The 25245-nt window shown below is 39.3% G+C and overlaps 1 protein-coding gene across 6 annotated transcripts in view; it reads right to left on the reverse strand.

Moving 5' to 3' along the window:
• NCKAP5 (NCK associated protein 5) overlaps positions 1–25245 on the reverse strand; it is a 454740-nt gene that overhangs the window by 9934 nt on the left and 419561 nt on the right. For all 6 annotated transcript variants that reach the window (XM_021397921.1, XM_021397919.1, XM_021397920.1 and 3 more), the window contains 4 exons: positions 22091–22405; positions 19846–19982; positions 18211–18340; positions 15367–15554 (listed from right to left, as the gene is read on the reverse strand). In XM_021397921.1, coding sequence (XP_021253596.1) covers positions 15367–15554; positions 18211–18340; positions 19846–19982; positions 22091–22405 — 770 coding nt within the window. The remainder of the gene's footprint in view (positions 1–15366; positions 15555–18210; positions 18341–19845; positions 19983–22090; positions 22406–25245) is intronic.

Below are 25245 nucleotides of genomic sequence, written 5' to 3' on the forward strand. Positions count from 1 at the left end.
AAAATCTAATTAATCTATGAATGAATTACGGTTCTAGAAATATACTATATTATAATCAATTTTAAGTGAGTTCCTAACAGAAGATAAGATGAAGAAAAAGCTGTAAAATTACCAGGGGTTGATAAATTCTGTTTACTATGACTGATGATTTTTAGGGGGGATAATTTTACAATCCATCAAACTTTTGTCAGTTCAAGAATCATGCTGCCAAACATATGCAGTAAATTAATTTTTAAATTTACATATTTATTAAAAATCTTATTGAAAACAGCAGGAAGTAAGCCCTGTTTGAATAATAAAATAACTTGTTATTCTACTGGAAAGAAAACAAAAAAAACAACCCAACAACCAACCTTCTATTAAGATGATTTTATAGTAAGGCAATAATTACAAACAGCTACATGAATTAGTTAACCAAACAATGTATTAAATAGCCAACCAAAAATTAATCAAGAATTAGAAAAAAAAAACTGTTGGAAGATAATCAAGTAAAAAAATGTAATTAAAAAGCTGAGAAATTCATGGCTGGGTTTCAGACGTGCTTGAGGACATGTTTGCTAACACAGAGGCCTGCTGGCATAAGCTCCCAGATTCCTGCAAAGGCATGGGGACCTGCAGGTGCCTGCTGCACGGCACCCCTGCTCAAGGTGCTGGAGAGGAAAGGAGCTCCAGCAAGCTAGGCCTGAACGCACAAATGTGCCCAGTGTGTTGTGCTGCTGGCTCAGATCATTTTGTGACCCAAGTTCCTGCTTCTTCTTGCATTCTATGAAAGAAAGTGTCCAAAGTGGCAGAACTGGGAAGAACAGTGTTACTCATTGAGCAACTCAGGCACTTCAGAGACCTGTCGAGCAGAGTTCTTGGCTGTGTCTGTTTGCAAGGCCTCAATTCTGTGTTACCTGAAAGTTATGTTACAACGGTTTTCAGCAGCAACTTTGACATATTTGCTCTACTGCTGATTCCTGTGCTGTCTGTATCCCACAGACGTGCTCCAGGCACTAAAGAAGCACTGGTGTCCTCCTTATTTCTTTCCCTAGTCTCACCTCCACAATCATTTGTTTTGACTGACCACCACTATCACTGCTGATTGTACCCACTCTTGCTCTCTTAAGATGCCTACTTTTTCCAAAATGCTACTTTGCATGTACACAAAACACATAAATCCATCTAGCCTTCATCCTTCAGAAACCAGAACTACACAGCTGTTACAGCTCTGCTTCCTCGCTCAGCCCCCCTGGTTGTCCCATGCTGGACTGATGTCGAGGAGTGAGCCTCTTTGTTTGATTTATGGAGTACCTGGTACATGCCTGAATACTGAAGCACACCTGATTACTTGAGAGAATCCATGTCATTTGGAGCATCTGACACAGCTGTCAGTTACTGGTAGAAAGCAGTATGGCTGTGCTGGTCGTGACAATCTCAAGAATAGAAATAATAATTTGGCCAGTGGAATAAAAAGTATATTGATGAAAAAACTATAGATTGCTACTAATCTCATGTTTACCAGTAACTCAAGGAAAGGATACAGTCCTGGGCTGTGACCCAGTAGCCATATGGATCAGTCCAAAAGGAAATGAGAGATATGACTACATGCAGAGAATCGGCAATTCTTGTCACAAATGCAGACTGCAGATGATATTCCTTTGCCCAGCTCTGAATAGTGATCAAAAAGAAGCACTGCGAATAAATAACCAGAATAATGCTGAGCATCAAGAAGACCACTGCTGGAAATGCAGATGGAAGTTCCCACAGCCAGGAAATTTGCAAAGTGTTCAGCTTGCCTTCTGACTTAAAAAATAAATCAATAAAGCAGGGATACACATTGTGATTAATAAACATATCATTTGGGTGTTACCTGGAGGAATGCTAGTTAATCTACGTTTTTAGGTTTGTTTGCTTCATCCTTTAGATACATCTGTTTCTGGTCAAGAGAACTTCTACCCTGCTTTGTTTGAACCAGGCATAGAAAATGTCCTTCACTTGGATCTAGTCAAGGCATTAGTGGTTGCAGACTCTCTTTGAGGGGCACAGCCTGAAAATAGCAAGGAGAGAAAGACAAATGTGCTTGATAAAGCTTTGTCTTTCCAGCTTTGCCTTTCCTAGATACCAGCAAGGTTCAGGCTAAGCAGCTAACAGGATCTACAAGGCTGGTAAACACTTGTGCTGAATCTCACCAGACTACAAAAATCTCCTATTAGAATGTGAGATGTTTTTATGACAAGGCCTTGTTTGTTTGTTTGTTTTCCAGAGAAAGGAAGCACAGTAGAAGTATACGTTGGGAACTGCAGTTCTGTGGGGTCTGATCCCCTCTGTGGCTGTAAGGAAACCTTTGTCAGGAATGATCACAGCAGGAATTCAGTGTGGAGATGTGGACTCAGTCTCCTGCTCCCACTGTGGGCTTCCCTGCAGTGACAGAATAATGTAGTATTTTTTGTGTTGACTTTGCTTCTATTTGTGTATAAATACAGAAATGCAAAAGTGAAGGGACAGCCAGCCACATGTGTGGATTTGTACAAATGCTTTAGAAAATTTATTGACCTTACCAATATAAGTGTTACTGCAGTATTAATGCCGAAAACTGTTGTGAGATACTGGTAATGCAGAACATGTTCCTATGCCTAAAACAGAGATGATAATATTGTTAATATAATAGGCTAGACCACTAGGAGGACTAAAATACAACTGGAATTCATGCAGACATGCTGTAGAGGTAATACGTACTCATTCTCTGAATGACCAAAGATGGCACAAACAAGAAAACCAGATAAAAATACTGAATAAAGTAGTTCCCAAGCTCTACTGGCAAATAATATGAAAATTGCTGCTGAAAATTAACAGGCATCCAATATTTACTGGAATACAAATCAATTTTTTAAAATGTTAATTTCTTCAATGTTTTAGATTATTCAGGATTTGAATTCTTGGAAGAATGGAATAAAAATTTTGGCCAAGCAGGCTTTGTGAAGAGCTCTGCATGGACAGCAGGACCGCTGAAGGCAGCACAGCTCTGCTCATACAAAACTCACGGCAGGATCACGGTGCAAATTTGCTTCTCACATTCTGAAAGTTCCTTAGCAATGGTTTGTGGTTAGCTCTTGTGGTGCGAGACCCTATCTTGAGTAAGAGTCCTTGATGAAAACATTAAGTGATATCGATTATTTGCTTACAATCACTATTGGGCCCATCAGTGTCCTCAAAGCAGTCTGCTAAAAGTACTGGGTTAAATTCTACATGCATCTGGAAGATATTTTTGATATTCTTTATTTTAACATGGGGAATTTAACAGCAAAAGAGTTTTAGAGAGTTGGACAGGCAGCTAGAACATTATCCTGATCTCCACAGTCCCAGGCTCCTAACTGTTTTTTGTCCAAATTTGAAAATTCATTTTTTTTCTTTGCAGGCAGAAAATTCTCCATGGAAAGACAGAGGCAGAGGCCTGTATTGTTCTCTTCACTAGAGTGCATCTGCAATGCTCCTCACTGTACAGGACCTGGCATTTGATTCAGTGTATGTGGTAGTTAATCAAATGTTTTGCACTGACTTCAGTAGACTTTGGATTAGACTCTTAATGCATTAGAGAGATGAATTATTTAACTTACTGAGTTCCCCTAGAAACAAAATATTGAGCTGCAAACAAAGCTAACAAACACCAAATGGGATACCATCTGCTGCAATGAACAAACCACAACCAGTTTCCCCCATGCTTGAGAGTCTTCCAAAATGAAATTTGAAATAGGTTTGTTAAACTCCCAACTGTCTCACAAAATTGGCTTAGCACAGGTTAGAAAATGCTAATGCCACGAGCAACAGCAAGCCAGACTCTGATATATCAATTGGAATTGTCTCTAATTTTGTTTCAATTGGACTGCTCTGTCTGAAAGCTCAGGGGATTTCCGCTATCCAGAGCCTATGGAGCCAATGGGAAGTTTCTCTTCATCCTCTGTGTCCTAGGGCTATGGATACTGAGTAGTTTATTCCCTTGAATAAATATGCATGGTAATTATCTATATAATGATGCACTCATAAATCTGGATCCTTCTAGCCTTTGATGTCCAGGCTCCACACCAGATAACCTTCTGGGGAACAAGATGAGGAAGCAAAAGAAGTTCTATCTCTTGCAGGAAAGGCAAGAGCTCCCTGAAATTCTGAGTCCAAAGTACCAAAGTTTTTGGCTCTAGTGAGTGTGTAAGCTCTCAAATGCTCTCACAGGGACAGAAGGACAATGCAGTGCATGTGGCACCAGTGGGCGCCATCAGTATTAGCTCCCTTTCCACTTTAGAAAAAATACTTACTGAGAAACCGAGTACTTTTACGTAACATGAGAAAAAAAACCACCAAACCAACAGTATTTGCCCTGTAGAACGAGACAAGAAGATAAATGTCTTCACACCTAAATTTCCTACATACCCAGACAACTTCATCTTCCAGTATCACCCCAACAAGTGATGAAATTACCAAGAGCAAACAGGTCCTTGGAAGACTATTCAGTCTTTATCCGATAACAAGAAAGGTTACAGCTCTCCGCATTACTCAGCTGTTTTAGCTGGTGACTGCTGTTCTTCGGCTTGCTCTGTTGCCTCTGTTTTCATCACTGTGCTAATGATGGCATAATAGATTCCATTTTTTTCTTGCAACAGAATTCATTTATAGAAATACTGTATTATAAAATTTGAACTCTTTGGTACCCTGGCTCATTACAGTGGTTCTCAAGAACAAGAAAAGGATGGATGATGTTCCAATAATAGTAATGATAAAAATGTTCTGTAAAATGATATAAATGATACAGTTACAGCACTTTCTCATTGCTCATGCTCTAATGGTATGGAAAATGCAATTAAAAAATGGACTTAGAAGTATAAACAGTTTCACTATGATACGATCTTAGCTGTAACATTTTAGGACTGGATTAAAAAAGAGTATTTGGCCTTCCCTTTAGCCCATGGGAAATTGCCTGCTGAGGCTCTGTGACACCGCCCACAGAGCCAGTGTACAGCAGGAGCAGGAGGATGCTACCGGTCTGAATTCTGCCTGACAGAGGGGGAATATCGAAACCAATTTCTGAGCACCAATATAAACACCATGGTTGTCACAGGATCCAATATGCAAAGCTGTAAAAAAAAGCTGCAGATTTCTAGCACCCTCAAAAACTGGGCAGCCAGCGTCTAAATATGAATTTAGGTACTGCCATTAGGAAAGAAATGAAGCTTGAAAAAACTGGCCTGCATTTGTACTGATTAGGGCTGCAGGTAAGGGTGCATTTGGCAGCTAGGCTACGCAGGGCAAAATACTGCTTGCAATAGTGATTAGGAAGTGTGTGCTGGCTGCTTAGCTACATCTATTCATCAGTTTCAGGCATTGTCTGAAAAGCTCTTACATCTCAAATCTGCTTCGCATCTTAGTACGTGTGTTACCAACAAGTCTCCTAGTCTGGTAACTTCTGCATATTCCGTGTCTTGGCGAATTTTAGACACTTATGTTATTAGAAATATCACAGACTATTAATGCATGATTAACATTTGAATTTTAAAATACTCAGCCATATAATATATTCATATTTAATTTCTTCATTCCCACCCACCTTCGCTATATTCGTCATCCATACAAATCCATTTAATGTCTTTTTTTACAGTTACAGCTATACTGAGTACTCAGTGACACGGAATATATGTGCACGTGCAATCAGATAACAGAAAAAAAAATCACTTTTAAATGTTTGACTGATAAATATTCATACAATTCTTCAAATAGTCACTTGGGGCTTTAATTACTGAGAATAAAACTAGAGGAGGTAAGGAAAGTTCTGAAGGCTACAGCTTTTTATAGCGTCTAGAAGTTTTGGTGACCTCTATCAGTGCTCAGGGAAAGACTGGGGTAACCCAGGCAGCATGGGGAGCTGAGCTGTGGGGATGTCTCGGTGCTGAACAGAGGGCAGCTCGGGTTGGGGAACTGCAACACGATAGAAAAACGTATGGCACTTGCAGCTTTTGTGGAAGGTAAGTAGGTATTTAAAATATATAGCCAAATCTTATACACTTTCCAAACTGCCCTGTGTCACTTACTGCTAATACGTTTGCTAAATCCCATGTTTATTTGACCTACCAAATACAAATCTTGCTTTCTGTCAAAACAATACGGGTGATATGTGAGGCCTGGAGTTCATGTAGCAATGACAAAATACAATAAGAAATAAAATATTTCCCTCCAGTACTTACCATAAATGAGAATGTTTAAGCTCAAAATATACTTAACTAATATTTTTCATCAGGACGCAGACAAACTCAGCGTCACATTGCATAAAATCAAATGTAACTTCTTATTTAAATGAAAGGTGAATCACTTCTGGGAGATAAAAATAGATGATGGAACAAACTGTAAACACCATCAAACTATTTCAAAGTGATTTATGCAAATATTTGACATAACATTTGCCTTCTTTTCAAAGAGGACGCTGATCAGGTTATTATTTCCCATGCTCATATGAAAACAAAAAGCATCCTCTTAAAAAATCCCGTTTACTAACATATTTCCAGTGTACTGCCACAGTTGCTGCTAGGATCAGCTGTGCAACTTGTTCTCATGTATTTTGCTCAGAACAGAACACTCATACTAATGGATTGATCATTCCCTGCCCTTCCCTTCATGATGTTTGAGTGCTTTATGCAAACACATCGCTGTTATAGATGGAGATGGCAAGTTTCAGCTGGAAACGCAATTCACAAAAGTATTACAGCATTATTCATCTCATTTAACTCTGCTAATCAGATGCTCCTCTTGGAGTGAAAATATTTTCCAGTCTCAGAAAACAAACAGCTCACTGAATACCTCTGCCTTGCTGCTCTGCTCTCGATTGACTCAATCCAATGTTTATTGAATCCAATTTATTTTTAGCTTTTTCTTTTTACTAATAATATCATTTCTGCCATTACAACAATTACACTGTCTTACGAGCTCACTAATATTCATCATTTGCTGCTGATAATGTGCTCTGAATTCCATTTTGGCCGACAGTATTGAAAGCTTTATTTCCAGAGGACCGATGAGTGCCTGGTTACAAATGGCAGAAACATCAGTGCACTTTGGGCCATGCTGCAAACCACAACAGCTCCATCTGCCAAACTTTTGCGAAACGGCTCAGAACATTTTCCATTCAGGGAAATCAGCCTGCAAATGATTCTTCTATTCAATACGCGCTTCTGGTTCTTGTCAGAAGAAAGGATATACCTAGTAAAGCCCAGGACCCACAGTGTCTATTAAATCCTTATGTAATCTTCAGTTCTGTAGGTAAACAGACATCTCAGTGCTCAGTGTCTGCCCTGCAAGGCAGCGTGCAGCGTGATGCGAAGGCATGGGTCAGCAATTCTCTGCCGTGAGTTACCAAGGGATCTGGCATTACGTGACACTGTGCCATCAGCACCAGAACTGCACCTACACGCCAGGGATGCTTCAAGTCCTTAACTTTCCTACTGGAGCTGCAGCTTCTCACTTCCTCCGCATCCTCTCTCAGCCTCACATCCCAGCGATTCTCCCGCTAGCCTTGCACGCCATGTGCTCTAAATGCCATGCAGCCTGCTGTGCCGTGCCAAATGCTTCATGTCCCTCACCGATAGCCAAAGACTCTTGTAAAACTCGGTGCTAAAAGACATCTGAGTTAAAATGCCGCCACCTACCCATCCCCATAAATACACTAAACAAACATAGAATAGAGGAAACTTTTACACCAGCTGGAGGGCTAGTCAGAACGGGGTTTGGTGGCACAGTACTAACATTATGGAGTCTGTTACTGTTAGAACTATACCAGCAGATTACAACTTCCAGCTTTTTTAGGGTATAAAAGTCCCTTGCATGCTATTTTAAATTTTTTTCCTTCGGTGGACTCAGCCTTACATATGTCCTTTTCCCTTGCCAGAGCTCTTTTATGCTTAATCAAGTTATAGAAAATGTTATCATCCTCCTTGCTGCCGAACCACTCTCCATTGCATGCTATTTTTCTACAGCTCTCAGCAGTGAAAGAAGCTTCACTTGCTTCACCTAGAAGGCAGAGGGAGAGAAACGAGCCTCAGTATAACTGCAGCTTTTTATTGTTGCCAAGCTAGTTCCTCAGGCTAACTGTAAGAATGTTCTTCCACACTACACAACATTTCTTTTAAGTGATACACGTCAAGTGAGACTGTGGTCCCAGGAGACTGCCTAGCAGTCTTCAAATTGTTTGTTTTGCTGTCTCTTCACTTCACTTTTTGGAGGCGACTTTGATGGCAAGATACGAGGAACAATGAGACCTGATTAGGAATATAAGACTCAATAGCAGATCTTCGGGTGTGAACCTGCCCTATGGAAGGGAAAAACAAGCAGAGATGTGGGATTTGTTGATGTCTGGAGACAACCTAGCCTATTTCTGATTCCCTGTTTCCCCATGCTGAGTTGAATCAGGCTTGAGGCTAGAAAAAATATTTTTAATTCTGTAATACTCCCATGGGTGATGTGGTAAAATCTGTTTTCTTATCAGATCATGCTCCTGTGGTTTTTGTCACTTATGTTGTCAAATACTCCTATGAAATTCCCCTGACAAAAGATCTTACATCAACTTGGATAATTACTCAGACAGTCTTTGCTTTGGTGGAACAAGCACTGCATCATTCATCTGAGGATCACACACCTTTGCTTAAACAGAAAAGAAGGCGTGCAGCCCTCAGCTGTAGGGAGGGGGGTGATTGTTCTCCTCTGTCTTAAGCCTGGCAAGGAAAACAGCAGAAAGGAGGTGCACTTTGTACCTCATAAATAAATTACACAGTTGTACAATTAGAGCACAGAAATCTGTTATTTCTAGATATTTTCTAGCACTGGCAAAGGACTCCCTTTACCTTCTATTAACTTCCAATATAATACTTCGTAAAACTTGCTTCAAACTCCCTATTTGCAGTAGAATTGCTCCTACCAAGTCAGTTCTGGCAAGTGGAAACACATACAACTTAAAGACCACTGTACACGCCACATTTAGGGAATATGGGATGCAGGCTGTGCCCAGCAACTTGGATTCTGGTCAGCTCAAGCACAAGGCTCAGAACTGTGCTCGTCTCATCCAAGCAATGCAGACCACTCTGCTTCCAAAACCGACATGCTGAGTCCTAAATGGACACACGATGGGCAGTATCCTTCCCTTTGTAGCACTTAAAACTGCTGCTGCATCTTCTCTACACACCCTGTGCTAATGTGTTCTCCATTTTGAAGATGACATACAAAAGCATAAACACAGTAAAAGTCATTCGCAGTTCTTGTGACAGGGAAGATGAAAGGATGTCTGATCCCGACTGAATGAGACCATGTGGTGCTAGGCTAGCCTCACCTAACGTCTACATTACTAAACCTCCTCCCGAAACTTATGCAGTGATTTGATATACTGATTCCTTGCATGAAAGAAAAGCATTGATCTTAAAACACAAAAGTCAGAAAATGACTGCAGACTTATTCCCTATCTACAAATCTTATGATGGCAGCATCTTTCTCAACATCTTAGTGTCACTGGGCCTAGAAAAGGAAATAGAACTGATTCCCTCTGCACCTGATCATTCTCCTCTGTCTTAAGCCCGGTAAGGAAATCAGCAATAAGGAGGTGCACTTGGTGCCTCTCATAAGTGAATTACGGACACACAATTAGCACACAGAAAACTATAACTTTCTGTCACTGACAAAGGACTCCCCTTATCTTCCATTAATTTCCAATACAATACTTCATGAAACTTGCTTCAAACTATTTGCAGTAAAACATTGCACAAAATAAGCTATGACCTAGCTCATCTAGAGCATTTGTTGTCTTTTTTTTTTCATAATTTGAGGTTAAGTATTGCTGTCCCCACTTTACAGACAGTGAAACTGAACTCCTGAGATCAAGCAGTTAGCTGCGTATTACTCGGTGCTGCCTCAGCTTCAGGAACTCTCATTAATATACAACAGTGTAATCAAGGTAATAATTTAGTGCTCGCCTGAGGGTGCAAAGAGATTTCACTCTCTAAAATACAAATGATAGCTACAATAGCTGCTTTTTACCAGCTCCCCACACAGACAAGCCTGGGGCAAAGTTTATCTTCCCAATTTTGGGTTAGAAGTGTGGTATCTGGTGTAAGATAGCTAAGCAGGCTCCCCTTCTCTGGTCAAGGCAAGCAAGCAGATAGTTCCACGGGTTGTACCTCCTTCCCACTTGAAACTGTTAGGATGCAGCTCTTCCCAATTAACAGCTGGCCCAAAATCACTATCTCCATCTTTTTCATGTGATAAGCAGAATCCTCCCCTAAGCACACCTGGTAATGTGGAAAACACTACTGTCTCCCTTTAATTACCACGGACATTTAAATATGGAGAGCCTCTTTTAAGAGTGGATCCGTTTAGAAGCACAAATAAGATAGAACGAAACAACTACAAAAAATGATTCAGAGAACCCAAATCAAGCACCTAAGCTTTGCTGGCATGTTCTTCAAGAGCTGCCTAAATAGCTGAACAATGTGAAATGTGCTCACCGTGCAGCCAGTTCAAGCCCTAGCTCAACACTTACTGATCTCCACAGGAGACAAGCCTCAAGCAGAAGTAGCTCATGCCTTTGTTTTCCCCTTATGAGCTAGTGAGTTAGGAGATGCAGGGTTTAAAGGTTAATTGTATTGCTTAGCGTAGCTCTTCATTGTTAGCTCAAGGAAATGCAGTTACAGGGACCAATGAGAGAACAATGAAAGGAGGAACAAGGACGATAAGAAACTGTAGAGCCATGCAGGATAGGAGAGCTTCCCCAAACTGAGACAAAGGTTGAAAGGACAGAGAGAGGAAGACTACTAACTTCATCCAAGAATGACCACCAGGTGGGGAGGAAGATGCCAAGCCTTTATCCAGCGACCACCAGAGGGAACTACAACGCACACGCCAAGGGGAGAGACAATATGTAGATGAGTTCTCAGAAAAGTAATGAATATATACATGAATTCTCGGAAATCTGCTGCATATGTATAAGCTTGGCTTTTAAATATTTAACACTTCTGCTCGTGGGTGCGCGAGTTTGGTGTGGTTACTCCCTTGCACCCGATGTGTATGCGCAGCGCCATAATAAACACACCTGCTTTGTAACCTAACCTTGGGTTATAGAGTTTGATTCTGCAAGTCACTTACTCTTGTTTAGTGCAGCCAGCAGAGGTGTCCAGGCTGCTTTACCAACTGCTGTAATTCAGGGAAGCTGGATACATCCATCCCAACTTAACACTCTGGGATCCTAGAGGACGGCAAGTGGCGTGCAATTACTAAACACCCTTATTACTGTTATGAATCCTTTTGTGGATACTCCACTTTCTTCATATGATACATTTGAAGGCTTGTGAGTACAATGAGACAATCATATAGCATTAACTCCCAATCAGCTTACCCAGTTGTAAAAAAACCTTGAGTTTCTCTGGGAATGCCTCCATGTCAGTCCCAATTGTGTGTGCAGACAAAACAGTAGCAAATTCTCTAACCTTTCCTTTTCTTGCATACTCTAATATCTACTTGAATTGCAAGACGTGGTGATCTGAGCATTTATCTCCATCGGTCATCTGTACAACGCATACGAACTCTGCTGTGTTGAGTAAGAGCATAACTTCACGTTGCATCTCCTCAGCTACTGGAGCCACCTAGTTCAATTGCTGGTGTAGTTAACAAGGCAGGTGTGACAGAAATGTCGGAATTCACATGCATGTTATCATAACAGAAGGAAAGCAAGAAGATTTAGAAACATGTGATGGGTACCGCAGCCCCTTCCATGAAAGATGTTTTCTTTAAAGTGCTTATCAAGTTGTACCTTGAAATATAAGCAAGCCACATTACAGAAAAAAAGTATGGGATGGTTGGTTAAGGACAGAAAAGAAAACCCATTATTTGTGTTGCTTTGGGATCATAAGGATGTATAATAACACTTTGACCATTTCCATTATTTCTCCAAGGGAACAAAGAAGACAATAAAAAGTCTTGTATTCGTTCTCATTTGATCATAAAATAAGTTAATAAACAATAGGCCCAGAAAAGGGAAGTTTATCTTGTTTTCTGGATTCTTATAAGAAAAAAAATCCTGAGGTTTTGAAGTCTAAACAGATAGTTAATTGAAATATGAAATAATTTTTTTTGATTGAGAAAATATAGTAGCAATCATGATGTCAGAAAACTTCTGCAGGCACTACCAGTTACTGCTGCAAGCAGGGGAAGCAGCTGTGTCTCACTGAGGTTTCACCCAGTTGGCCTTTCCCAGCTGGTGACTGCAGTGGAATTTGGATCAGGTGCTGCATACGTTTTATTAAATCACTGAAGTTACCATTTAAATTAATTGAAACATGCAAAAAAGACTGTTTCTAGTTTTGACAATCCTGCATGAGAAAAATACACCGTGGCTCTCAATTTAAGTGAAAGTTTTGTGTCCATAACTCAACACATTTCATATTTGAAACTGACTTGTTTTTCTTGTCCAGGATACTGCAGTGTACAAAAGAATGACACTGTTATAGAACAGAATATGTTTCCCAGGTCAAAATAAATGCATCATCAAATGGGTGTTGAGAAGGGTCGAGGGAATTTAACCAGAATGCTCTTTAAGACTTTGCAGATAAGGAACTGGAACAATAAATACTTCTTTCAATGTATGGAAGCCTTTGTGATTCATCAAACTGCCCAGTTAGTGTCTCTTTACCACAGGAACTGCCATAGATCCTTTCCCCTATGGAACTCCTTCTTTGCAGTACGTTTTTTGCTGATTAAACTTGTTGTGCCTATACTTTGGGGGTACCACCGGAGAATGCGCTCGGTGAGAAGGAGACATCCCAAGTGACAGCCAGCCTGGGCGAGCAGAGCTTCCGCCACAGTGCCTCATTAGAGCACCCAGGCTGAAGCCACTCTCCTACTGGTGCTGTACAGTCCAATTTAATTGGGATAAGGGACTGACACAGCACACTGCTCTTTCGACAAGCAGCGTAAACCCATTCTGTCCATCATGGCACTTGTGTTATTTTTTCATTTTAAGGCTTAACACACACTATTTGGGAATGAAATTCAAAGCACAGAGCATTTCCTTTTTCAAAATGCTAGATACTTGGTATGAAAGCTGCATATTTTTCCCACCTCAAAATTTCTCCCTTTTTTTCCCCAGAGTTGTTGGCTGTAAGCGCCTCAGTTTCTGGTGTGCCCCCTCCTCATGGGAAAAGTTCCAGAACACACAGTTCTAACTGAAACAGACAGTGGATCTTCTCAGGTTGGACAGATTACAGCTGAGATAAATTTGCCGTGCTGGTTCAAACAAGGAGTTTGGGGCAACCTGCTTTTCATGGTCACCGCTTCTCATTTGTCATTCTGAAATGTTTAATACTAATAGGCAAATCCCCAGTGCTCTACTGAGCTTCCACTGTTCACTGAGAGGCAACGCTGTTTTGAGAGCTATTTCAGATCTTCTGAAGTACTCTCAAAAGGCCCCCACCACAATGCACGGAAAAATGCTAGTGCTGAATTACATCTGTGGCCTTCTACCTTCATGATGGACTTTTGCCATGACCCTAAGGCTGTTTTAATGAGTTCTGTTTACGTTTTGGTGCTGATTGGGCAGATTGCAGAGATTTGTCCTGCACAAGAAATGCATAAGAATGAAATAAAAGCAAAAGTAAATCTGAGCAACTTTTCTATAGTGCAACCAAAACTAATCGCTCTGTTCAAAACGAAAGATTTTGGCCTTCAGAGGGCAGAAAGGCTTTACACATACACACACACACACACATAATTCATCTCATCTGCATAATTAAGCTAGCAATCTCTAAATGCTCCAGACGTAGAATTAAGAGGGTGCTCATATTATTTTCCTCCATCTATCCTTCTTAGTATTCTTCCACCTTATTTTTCCCCCCTTTTCTTCCTCCCAACTAGGCAACCAGATTCTTTACAACTATTCCTTCTAATATGACTCAAATATATTCATACTGAATCATATTCTGGGAACTAGTGAAATCTGGTTGATCAGGAAATGAGGCTGATATATTTCAGAAGTTTGTGAGTCAATTTAATATTGAGTTAAGTGGGACTTCTATGCCAGCAGAGTTGGAATAAACAGGGGCATTGCCAGTTCGTTCCACACATTCCTTCTGCACATTTGGCCCAGATTTCTGCAAGCTGTAAGGCTCTAACTTTGGTTAATCACCTCTGAAGTTACAATGCACAGTGATTCTCCAAAGCTGAAAACAGGTCTGGGAAGAAATAAGTTTTTTGCTTTTTTTTTTTTTTTCACTTAAGGAATGGCATCATTATGCTACAAACTGCAGCTCTTTCATTATTTCCTGCTACCACCTTTGTTTATACTGTAAGGTACCCCAAATGTGTGTAACTTACATGGAAACAAAAGAGCTTGTATTTAAAAAGAAGAAAAAAAAGTTGGGGAAGGAGCCTGAACATGAAGGCAAAACGGTAACACGGACCATGGCTGCGTAACTCTGTTTTCAAACAAACAGGCTTATTAGTGCAAAGGAGAGACCAAGTGAGAAAGAAGTGTGAGAAAATAATAGGCTGAGGGGGTGCTTCTCAAAGATGTTGAGATTGCACGATGTCAGGGTCAGCACTTCTCGTGACAGAAATAACAAGTGGGGTCACATGAAATAAGGGGAGAAAAAAAAAAGGTTTGTGTTTAGCATCAAGATCCACTGATCAGATTAGGACTGATGACTAAAAAAATAATGTTCAGAACCCTCAAATCAGGAGTACCAGAGCTCACATCAACCAAGAGAGGTTGTGGATGACCCATCCCTGGAGGTGTTCAAGGCCAGGTTGGATGGGGCCCTGGGCAGCCTGGTCTAGCATTAGATATGGAGGTTGGTGGTCCTGTCTGCAGCAGGGGGGTTGGAGCTTGATGATCCTTGAGGTCCCTTCCAACCCAAGCCACTCTATGATTCTATGATATGATATTTCAGCAAAGAACAGAAAATAGCTGGCTTCCATAGCCTGCTTTCATTCAAATTTTTAGGAAACTACTTCAGATGTGTCGTTCATTCATTTACTGCACGTTGTGCTACATGTAGTAGCTAACTTTATATGAAAGAGTGGCCTTCAAAGACACATTCTGTGTTTTCTCGCTAGCCTTGAATTTCAACTCCTTTTAATAGCAGAATGCTAGCTCTAGCCTGTCTCTACTTGTCAATTTTGGAAGTCTTTGACATACAAGCATCAGAATGTAACATCCTGTTCTAAAAATATTTAGATCTTTACTCTTCTGCAGGTCATGCTGTTCTTTCCAGTCTGCCTGGTTTCAGTAATCAATCAACACATTAAGGAGGAAACAAGAAGCAAGTAAAAATCATGAAGAAAATGAGATGTAATATAAAAATCACAGTAACTCACACTTGGGCTCTCTCTGCCCTTGCTGTCTTTACTGGAAGCTCCACTCAGCTGCTCAATTAAACTGAAATGTGTTAATTGTTCAGGTCCATCCTCTCCAAAATGGCCATAGAGACTGTGTTGGTATAAATCCAAGATTGACATTGGTTTCCCCAGAACTGACTTTCTCTGCTTCTGTTTTTCCTGCTCCACTGTAAGAGATATTAAAAATAATGTCATTATGGCATATTTACTTGATGAAATACAGTCAAAATAAATTAATTATAATGCAATTTTACAATTTTAGATGTTTTTGAATATGTTAAGGTATTTGGAATTCAATGGTAATAGAATTAGAATACTAGCTGCTAACTCTCCAATCAATACATGTAGAAGGGAGTGGTCGTATTTAACATTCAGGGTGAAAGAGATGGTATGAGACAGCTAAAATTCATTTCCTTTTTTTTAAATATAAAAAAGTTGGTTAATTTGGGAGGATTGCTCTATTTATTTGCTGTAAGTTTTCATTCTCTTCTCTCAATAGCCTTAGACGGTAGATACGCTGAATTCCTTTTTAATGTCTTTCTGTTGGACTACTTCTGATAATTCTTCCATTGTAACTATACTTTTAGCCAATGAAACAACAGTATAAAGTATAGTCTAGCAAGGTTAAGAAACAGGCCCTACTCATTTGTTACATATCCTACTGTAATACAAGAATATTAGGAGTAAAACCCCAGCTTCCAAAGCCCAAAGATCAAAACTCATACTTAAGATCAAAACCAAAGAAATTTTCTGTAGCTTCATGAAAAAACACAGGGGAGAGAGGCTTAAATGATCATTAGGCTCTTTCCTCACACTTTTTGTTACACAAACTTCAATTCTATCTTGTAACCTATAGCATTAGAAGAGCCTCTGCCTCCAGTGCCTCCTGTAGAATCAGATCAGAACAAAACCTCCATGAAATTCGAATCAAAACATTCTCATGGTTGAAATGAAAGACCCTGAAACATTTGGCTTATTCCAACCTATTCTACTGACTTTCTCTGTAACACAGGGCAATGCACTGGGAGTCTCCTCCAAAGCCCACCAAATCAATGAAACTCTCATCATTGGCTTTTAATAGCCTTTGCACTGGGCACTCAGTCTACCAGTCTTTCCATTCCCTGCACATAAATGGAAAATGAGAATCACTCCAATATTAGAATAAAGAGAAAACTCATTAATGTTCTGAGGACCCATCTAGTAAATATAATTATCTATGCATACAAAAATATTCTCTGTGACTTGGTTTGCTACAGCCCCCACCTCAGCATCATGTGGATGTTTTGAGGATATATCACTTGTATGCATAAAGAAGCTAAGATCTTTGAACACAGAATGGAATAAAGTATTGTTAATAATCTGAATGTGGGAACTGCATTTACAGAGCAGAAATCCTTTTCAAAAAGAATGACCATGGCAGGAATACATTTTCAATAATGGCTTATAATTTTCTTTTCTATTTCCCTCAGTCACAATTATGAATTTTAGTTCTTTTACTAGCCTAAAGGTTAGGCATATATACAAAATTAATGGTTTGCTATGCAAAGTGGCAATTTTAAGTCCTGCTTATGTATCACTAAACTTGGAAGCTGCTGTCATTTAACGCAACTGCTTACACATGCTGAAATCCTTATTTTTGCAAATTGTGATCAATACTGGAAGAAATCTTTACCTGCTCCTTTGAAAAAAAAGCCCAAGAAAACAACAACAGAGAATGTAATCTGTAGCAAGCAATCCTGTTTATTGGTTGAGTTAAATTACTTGCAACATTTCGTACAGATTAAAAATACAAAGTTCCAGGAGTAGTGTAAGTAAACAGCCTGAGCTTCCTGCTCTGCTCTACCCCTGGTGTAAGCACACAAAATGGATCCTCTCTGAAAATGCCAAATGTTTAAGCTCGACTCCCAGCAGACACTACAGAGCACAGCGTGCCTGCCTACAGTATCTCACTGTCCATGGCACTTTTAATGCAATCATCACTGCGGTACCTACTGTACGTGCTAATCTCTGGCAGGTTAAGCTCACTGCTGTACTGGGGGTCAGCACAAATCCTCCATATCACTGAAGCACTGCTTAAGCTCTTAGGGCCTCAGTGGTGCTGAGACCTTGCACTGGCCTTTGCACTCGACAGAATTTATCACCAGCAGGGAAGCCACCGGCTGTGTGGGCAAGGAGATCAGTCACACTCTGCTCCCCTCCCAGGGGACACACAGCTGCACGGGAAGCTGGTGGGCACGGCAAGGCAGTTCTTGAACACACAGAAAACTATTATCTCAAGACCTTTGCTTAAGGTGCTTTCATCTACTGGAATTCAGTGAATCCTGAATAGCTACCAGATCCTACAGAAAGGTTTGATACTTGAAAATGGCAACGTATAAATGGAGTTGTGCATGTGCACGGTTGTGGTGGCATTGCAACCAACATCACTTTGATACAGAGGTTGGAACACTATGGCCTTGATCACTGCGTTATTATAACCAGCTAATGAAATTTAAAAAGTAAAAAGGGGAAAGTATCTTTATAATCACCTTTTAAATTCTGTAATAATGTAACAGAAGACATTTTACTTACAGTGTAGTGATTTATGCAGAAAAACCTACATGTTTAGCTCCTGGTAGCAAAAATAGCAGAGGAGAGGGGAAAAAAAAGATACACAGATAGAATAAAAAGCAAAAAGCAATAAAAAGTGAATGGAAAATTAGACTGAAGTAAGATCTGGGGTTAGAAAGCAAAAACTAGACAGTCCAATGAAGGACATTATCTGTTACTGAGTCAGAGTGGAGATGGGAGATATACATTCCTTATGCACAAGTTTTCAATTACCTTGTTTGCTGCTCTTTGTTAACTCTACTAACGTCTCCTCTGCAGTTCGAAAATAATTTGTTCCATACTCTGGCTCCAGTTCAGTGTCACTGCTGCTGGCAGAGTAAGTGCACACTCTTAGAGCTCTGTCCTGTACAAATAAGGGTATTGCAATCATTCAGATGATGCAAGTATACAAAAATAATGCAGAAGACGGTACTAGGAATGGGACATTTTATATTCTTCATGCAATGGAAATGGATAATTCAACTGTTAAAACGTCTTTTACTGGTTTAACTAGCCACTTATCCTTCAAGTAAGTAATCATCAAATACTACCTACTACTGTAACCTCAGCTGCCTATCAAGACTCAAGAGAGTTTTCAAATGTATTTTTCAAAGAGTGATATTAATTTCCCCATCTTCTCATCCATGTTGAAGCTCTAACTGACGCCGAAGGACATTCATTAGATAGGAAGCACATACTTGTGGAGTGGGTACCAGACCTGAGGAATTCTGCATGCAGCCAAATATGCCCTACACTGCTCATAAAACAGGGAGAATCCAAGCCAGCTGCAGTGCCAAAGCCACATTCACACACCAGGTGCAGACACACCAAGCCCCTGACTCTAAACAGACCAATTACCAGTAACACATGTCATATTAACATGGCCTGGGGACTGGGGGTGGCCTGTCATGCCTGAGTCAGGGTGAATATCACACTCATGTTGTTGCGACTTGGAAGCCAACAGTGTAGCACTACAGAGGATTCACTGCCAGTTTGCCAATAATATACAAGACAAGGTATTTTTCTTTCTGTTTCTGTCCTAAATATCCATAGCATGGACTATATATAAATGCGAGCTATTCCAGTCAGTAAATAAATGGATAAAGCAGATGTGCACAAAAGTTAAGCAACCAAAGGTTTTCAGCCTCTTACAATGTAAGTCTTATTAGCCAGCAGTCTGACAGCTCCCTTGCCTTAATACCCACTATCTTGAGTAAGTTTTTCTTGCTATTTGCTAACCTGCTGACCCTGTGCTTCTCACAGGGCTTGACAGCCTGGCATTCCTGAATGTGAATAACAACCATCAGCTGTAGCTTTTACACAGGTATATACATTTGCCTGCTAGTTCCTTCTGCAGTTTTCATGAAAACACTGAAGGACAGACTGATCACTGCAGAGATTAACCATAACCACACAGAAACATGTAAGAAGAGAATACTTTCTCTTTCACAGTACTTTCATAGCACATCTGCTCAAACACACACACGACACTAAGTAGCCATACAGACAAGGACAGACAGACCTGGGGGGAAAAAACCCCAAACATATCTGAATTTCCAAAGGAAAGGAAACAAATAAGATCAAATTTCTCTAAGAGAAAAACAAGGTAAAAAGGTATCAATTTTCTTGTCTATAAAATGCCTGTGCATTATAATTAATCAGGACTTGTAAACCATGAGGACGAAGTACCTTTCAGTGCTGTATTATTAATATTAATAAACAATGAGATTGCAAATGAAGGGCAAAAAAGTAAATGTAGCTATTAGATTGTTAGTTATTCTTTCCACTGTATTAAAAACATCCACCATTTCTGATCCTTTACACCACAATACATATCTAATTTAATAGATGACACTTCTTCACTGATACCTTTGTTTTTGTAGTTTTCTTGGTAGTCCAATCTGAAAGAACTTTTCTATTTTCTGCAGTTTCTTCAGTAAGCTCTAATGAGGTAGAGGTCACAGAACTTGGTTCTTGTTCACTTTGCTTTGCAAGGTTAATTATTCCTGAATTAAGAAAGGCATTATTTAAACTGTAGGTCTCATCGCCATCTTCACGAGTGTTTCAATTACAATTCAGTAAAAACTGAGGGCTAATCATGATACTTGTATTACATCAAATTATATTTAGTTTCTTATTGGAATAATTCGAACAAATACAGTGGCAGAATATTACCCAAAGCCTTTTTTCCAGTTAACAATGGGAGAGGAAGGCAAAGATTGAAATCCTGCTATGAGTTTTGACATATATGCACTTTCAAATAGGAAACAATTCACAATAACTTCTTCCAGGCACTGTATGATCTGCTTTGCTATTTTATGTTCTCGGAGAGAGAACAGGCTGTTAACATAAATATAATTAGAAGTACCTTTCTAGCAGAAACTCTCAATCAGTTAGCCTTTTTATTTGCTATATTTGCACTATGCAAAATCAGAACTTCAAAGAAGATATATGGTGCATAAGAAATAAAGTGATAATTGTAATTTGGAAGAGAAAGAAGGGAGAGGAGAAGAATCAATTGAAAACATTCTGGTAAAGAATGAGTTGACCCTACCATCTAATGTATACTACTTTTTTAACATCTCTTCATGACAATTTAATTAAGACACAAACCTTACAAGTTTGGTGCAGTGAATATTAGCATTAAGATCAGAACAATCTTACTGCAACTGACTTCTTATGAAGCAATTCAGTGGTTGCAGTTTCTATTCAATTTGTTATAATGACAGTGTTTAATCATGGAGTCTACTCTATAGCACAGTGCTGAATTGAGGTCACACATGTGGCTATTCAAGCATGTAGCATATAATCTATAACTAAGATTTCTCTTCTGAATCTTTCTTAGCTGTACCATTAATTAAAAGTACATTTATTTAAAAAACACTAAGTACTAAAATATCTTTTATTTAGCTTTGATTTGAAACGAGCAGAGGAGACTGCAATGAAGCATACAATGTGTGTTTGCAGTCTATTATAGCATTACAACACCACACTGGGAATATTGCTTAATCAACTAGTTCTAAGGCGTTTAATTAGAATTCTTCTGTTATGCATCTGATGAACATATAAAAGAGACTTCTTTCCTCCTAGGCTCAATATGCATCAGCTCGTTAGCAGAACGCATATTTGATGGACTTAAAACTAAGTTTAAACTTCATATTTAACCTTCCATGTTAATTACATGGAACCTCACTCACAGATACAATATGGATTCACGGAAGTTAAGCCCTCACAAGTTTTATAGGGGCAAATATGTTTGTTGACACAGTGCTAACAAGCATAACACTAATGACACTGCATTACTGTTTTTTCTGTGTATTGTATTACAAAATAAATGCTGTATGTAATGACTGGCGTATATATTAGTAACTCAAAGACCTTCAAAAATACGCAAAAAATGGTCAGTGTGCATTTGTAAGGGATTGCACTGAGTTCAATGGAGCTATGTACTTATGTAAAGTTATGTGTTGATGGTTTGCAGGACTGTTAGTCTGCTTATTTCTTTGTCAGCTTTCCTTTTATAGTTCGTAGTAAACACATACTTGGTAGACAAGTTAAAGCGAGGTACTTTACATTCATATAAATAAATATATTTGTATCGTGTAGTAAAAAAAAAAAAAAAAAAAGAGTTCCTTTGAGGCCCAGGCCATATATTCAGAGGGACAGAATTTATGCACTGAGGCCAAATGAATATTTTGTCCGAATATAGCTTCAAAAGCGAATCTTTGTGGATATGTCTTTTTTGTGTCACAACATAGCTATGCTTTGTACTTTGCTATAAAGTCTGATCCTGAATACTGCTGAACATCTGTATTCTTATTCAGCTCAAATTCCAAGGCTGGCAAGTATTTTTTTTTCTAGTAGTGTTTCTTGAGAAAAGGATTTAAGTACTTAACACATTTTTCTTCCTTGGTTACAGATAAGCATTGTGTGTAACAAAATTTCCATATGGCTCGGGTCACAAACTTGTTAACCTTACGCATTCATAAAGGCAATATTTTCTGCTCTGCATTTAACATTTCTGTTATCAATCGTCATTATTATAGGACTTCTGCTAATCTAAACAGACATCAGGACAGAAATAATGTGATTTTCAGTGTAATTGACATTTTACCTGAGGAATCTGGTTTTGGAAGGCGACTTTGAAAAGGTCGTATACCTTTGGCAGTCATGGCTGGATCAGATGTTGAGTGACTAATTATGCTTTCCACAGACTCCTGACTCTCAGCTGTTGAAGGCACTTCTCGCTCAAGAGTTTTGGCTTTTACTGAAGGAGCTGAAAGAACAACTTGCTCTGACGGTGCAAGGGCTTCTGTTTCCAAGGTCGATTCCTGCTTAGACATGTGTCGCCCCGCAGATCGGTTCCCTGAGTCGGGGAGTGGGAAGGTTCCAATGCCGCTGTCCAGCGTCCTCATCTGGCAGCAAGACTCTATGGCACAGGAAAAGTGTGTGATGGGGTGGTGTGAAAGGAGTGGCTGGTTCTTAAATACAGTGAAAGGGTCTACAGGAAAAAAGAGCACCCTCAAGGCAAGGTTTCAAGGAAAGAAATTTTCATTTTGTGAGTATGCTGCTATCTGTTATTTGCATGCTTTTGACACAATGTATATATTTAATTGAACACAATGAAATACCATTTTCAGGCGCAACAAAACTAACACGCAGCACTAGGTGGAAATTGGCCTGCTGCAGACTTAGGATGTGATAATGAATAGGAGGGGGATGATGTCGAAAGTGAGTGCAGCTATTTTTAAATGACTTAGTTTGAAGACCCACAGAGAGGTGCTCATCCAAATCTGTGTTCTTACAGAAAATGAAGACTTGTGAATTTCCCAGAGATGTTGGCCTCTCAAAGCTTTCTCAAGAACTTGGATAGAAACATCTATGTCTTTGCTTGGCTTGTCACACTCTGGTTCAGCACATCCTACTTTGGAAGCAGTATGGTTGTGCATAGCCTTCCAGCAAATGTTACTAGGGTGTTACATGACCTGCCCTAGCATTCTCTGTTCTTTCCCACAGATGTCCCTTTTGTTTGTGTAATGAGCAAACAATATTGAAGAAACGACAGTTCTTCTGAGAGGTATAAAGTTCAGAGAGGGAACAGCCCTAACAGTTGGAAAATGGGCATACATTAGGCTAAACACCTGGAAACATCCCTTGACAGTGAGATCTGCAGTCTGTGGCAGACAGTCCCAAAGGAAGTAGAAGTGTTTCCTCTGCTTGAATAATTTAAGGCTACACTGAATAAAAGACATACTGCAGTGAACAATTGTACTCTAGCAGGAGATGCGGAATATGACCCAATACATCTTTTCTATCTCTACCTTCTATGTTCCTGAGTATTGATTTTTTTTATGATATCCTCATTTGTTATTTAAGTCTGTTGTAGTTAGCAGTCCTATGTCAAGTCACATTCATTATGTTTTCCTCTGCAGTGTTCTACTACTGAGAAATTTGGAGATATTTTTCAGCTCATGGACAGGCAGTGCTCCAGCAAACAACTATCAGTTATCAAGCAAAGAAAAATATAGAATAAGAAAGGACTTGCAGTAGTTTCTTCTTGACCAGAAGGAAAACATCCATACAGCATTGGTTATGCTGGAATGGCAGAGCTCTTCAGAAGAGACCTGGAGTAAACTGGAAGCACCACGGAAAAGAACATCCTAAAGCCCATAATCTGATAACCCAAGCCATTCCCTGCCACTTGGGACCATGAGGTTACAAATAAAACGTATTGGTGGATACCAGAAACAATTACTGCAAACACATTATTCTCTACTTCAGTTGACTGGCACAAACTGAGTTGCTATTTAAAGGTAGTAAAGCTAAAGAAGTGTGTATGTTACTAACTGCAATGGCCAATCTATCTTAATATTAAAAGCAAACAGCACCAAACAAGGCACTGTATTTTAGATTCCAAAAAAAAAAAAAAAAAGCGTTAAAAAAAACATCACAGGCTGTTCTGCTTAAACCAGGCTTTCTCTATAATGCTAGTAGCAAAGGGACTTATTTTCTAACAAAGAAGCATCTCACCTCAGGAAAGGTGTGAAATTCTCCTATGTGCTCACCACTACAGCTGGTTTGATAGCTTCCTCACATAAGTTTTCAACTTTTGGCTACAAAACCACACGACTGACATAAATTTCAGCTGAAACATTCAGCAACCAGAATTTTCCACAGAAAGCAGACATTTTCAAGAAAAAAATATCAGTCAAAAATAGCTCTGTATCAAGAACAGTTTCACTGGGAAATTTCCAGCAAGCTGTTTTCAGAAGTACCCTTAAGCCCTGAAAGAAGCTTTGAGAGATATATAACATTGAGTGGGCTTTTTGTAAGGAGTATCTACAACACTCAAAATGAAAAGATGCTAATCCCATCAGTAAAGGAAGACAGAAGTTCTAACAATTGTCTTTCTTTAGATAGATCAAGATTTTCTATTAAGCTGACAAGAGTAACTGGCAAATATGTAATTTTTTTTTTTCTGACAAAGAGATTATCATTTTTCTAGTGTTTTGAAACATGCCAAATTATTAATTAATACCTTTTCTTTTTTCAGAATAATCTCAAATGTAAATAGGTCTGTGCAAAACTGCTTGATCAGTTAATAAACATCTTTAAGCTACATGTGGCATTGGCAGGAAGAACTTAAACTACAGATGGCAAAACAGATCTCTTTATTTGCACATCCTTCTCTTCATCTGCAATGCTAAAGCATTCACAAAAAAAAAAAAAAAAGAATGTATTTCTGCCAAAGCAATGTCAATTTCAAGCAAATTATTCCTTTTGGGTTTACACAATCATTTGAACCAATTAGTCAAAGATGAATGCATTACTGTTTTCTATCTGGATATGAAGCATAACCAGTATGTAAAACTAAAAAAACCCTGTAAGGCTACCCTGGATAAAACTACCTAAAGCAAAAGTTTTCACAGCCCTGATATTCCGATAGGCACTGCACTGGTGACATGGAATAATACACACTATGGGACAGTTAATGGGAGGAAGATTGTGCAGTATGTTTTCCAATGATGAGTCTGCAAGTGAATCTGAGCGAAAATTATTGTCTGCTAATCTGGGATTAGAGTTTACGCCTGTTTATAATAAAAAATAATAAGAAGAAAACACAAAAAGACAGGCTTTACCAACTTGTTTGGTATTTCTTCTACTGCGTCTTCCTATTCAAACTTTTTTTTTCCTGCAGAAATCACTAATACATCATTTCTCCAATTGTTTGACAGTTGTCTTCACAGTTGACCATAATCTCTGAAATGT

This window comes from Numida meleagris, chromosome 5 (genome assembly GCF_002078875.1).
Source record: "Numida meleagris isolate 19003 breed g44 Domestic line chromosome 5, NumMel1.0, whole genome shotgun sequence".
NCBI classification, from domain to species: domain Eukaryota; kingdom Metazoa; phylum Chordata; class Aves; order Galliformes; family Numididae; genus Numida; species Numida meleagris.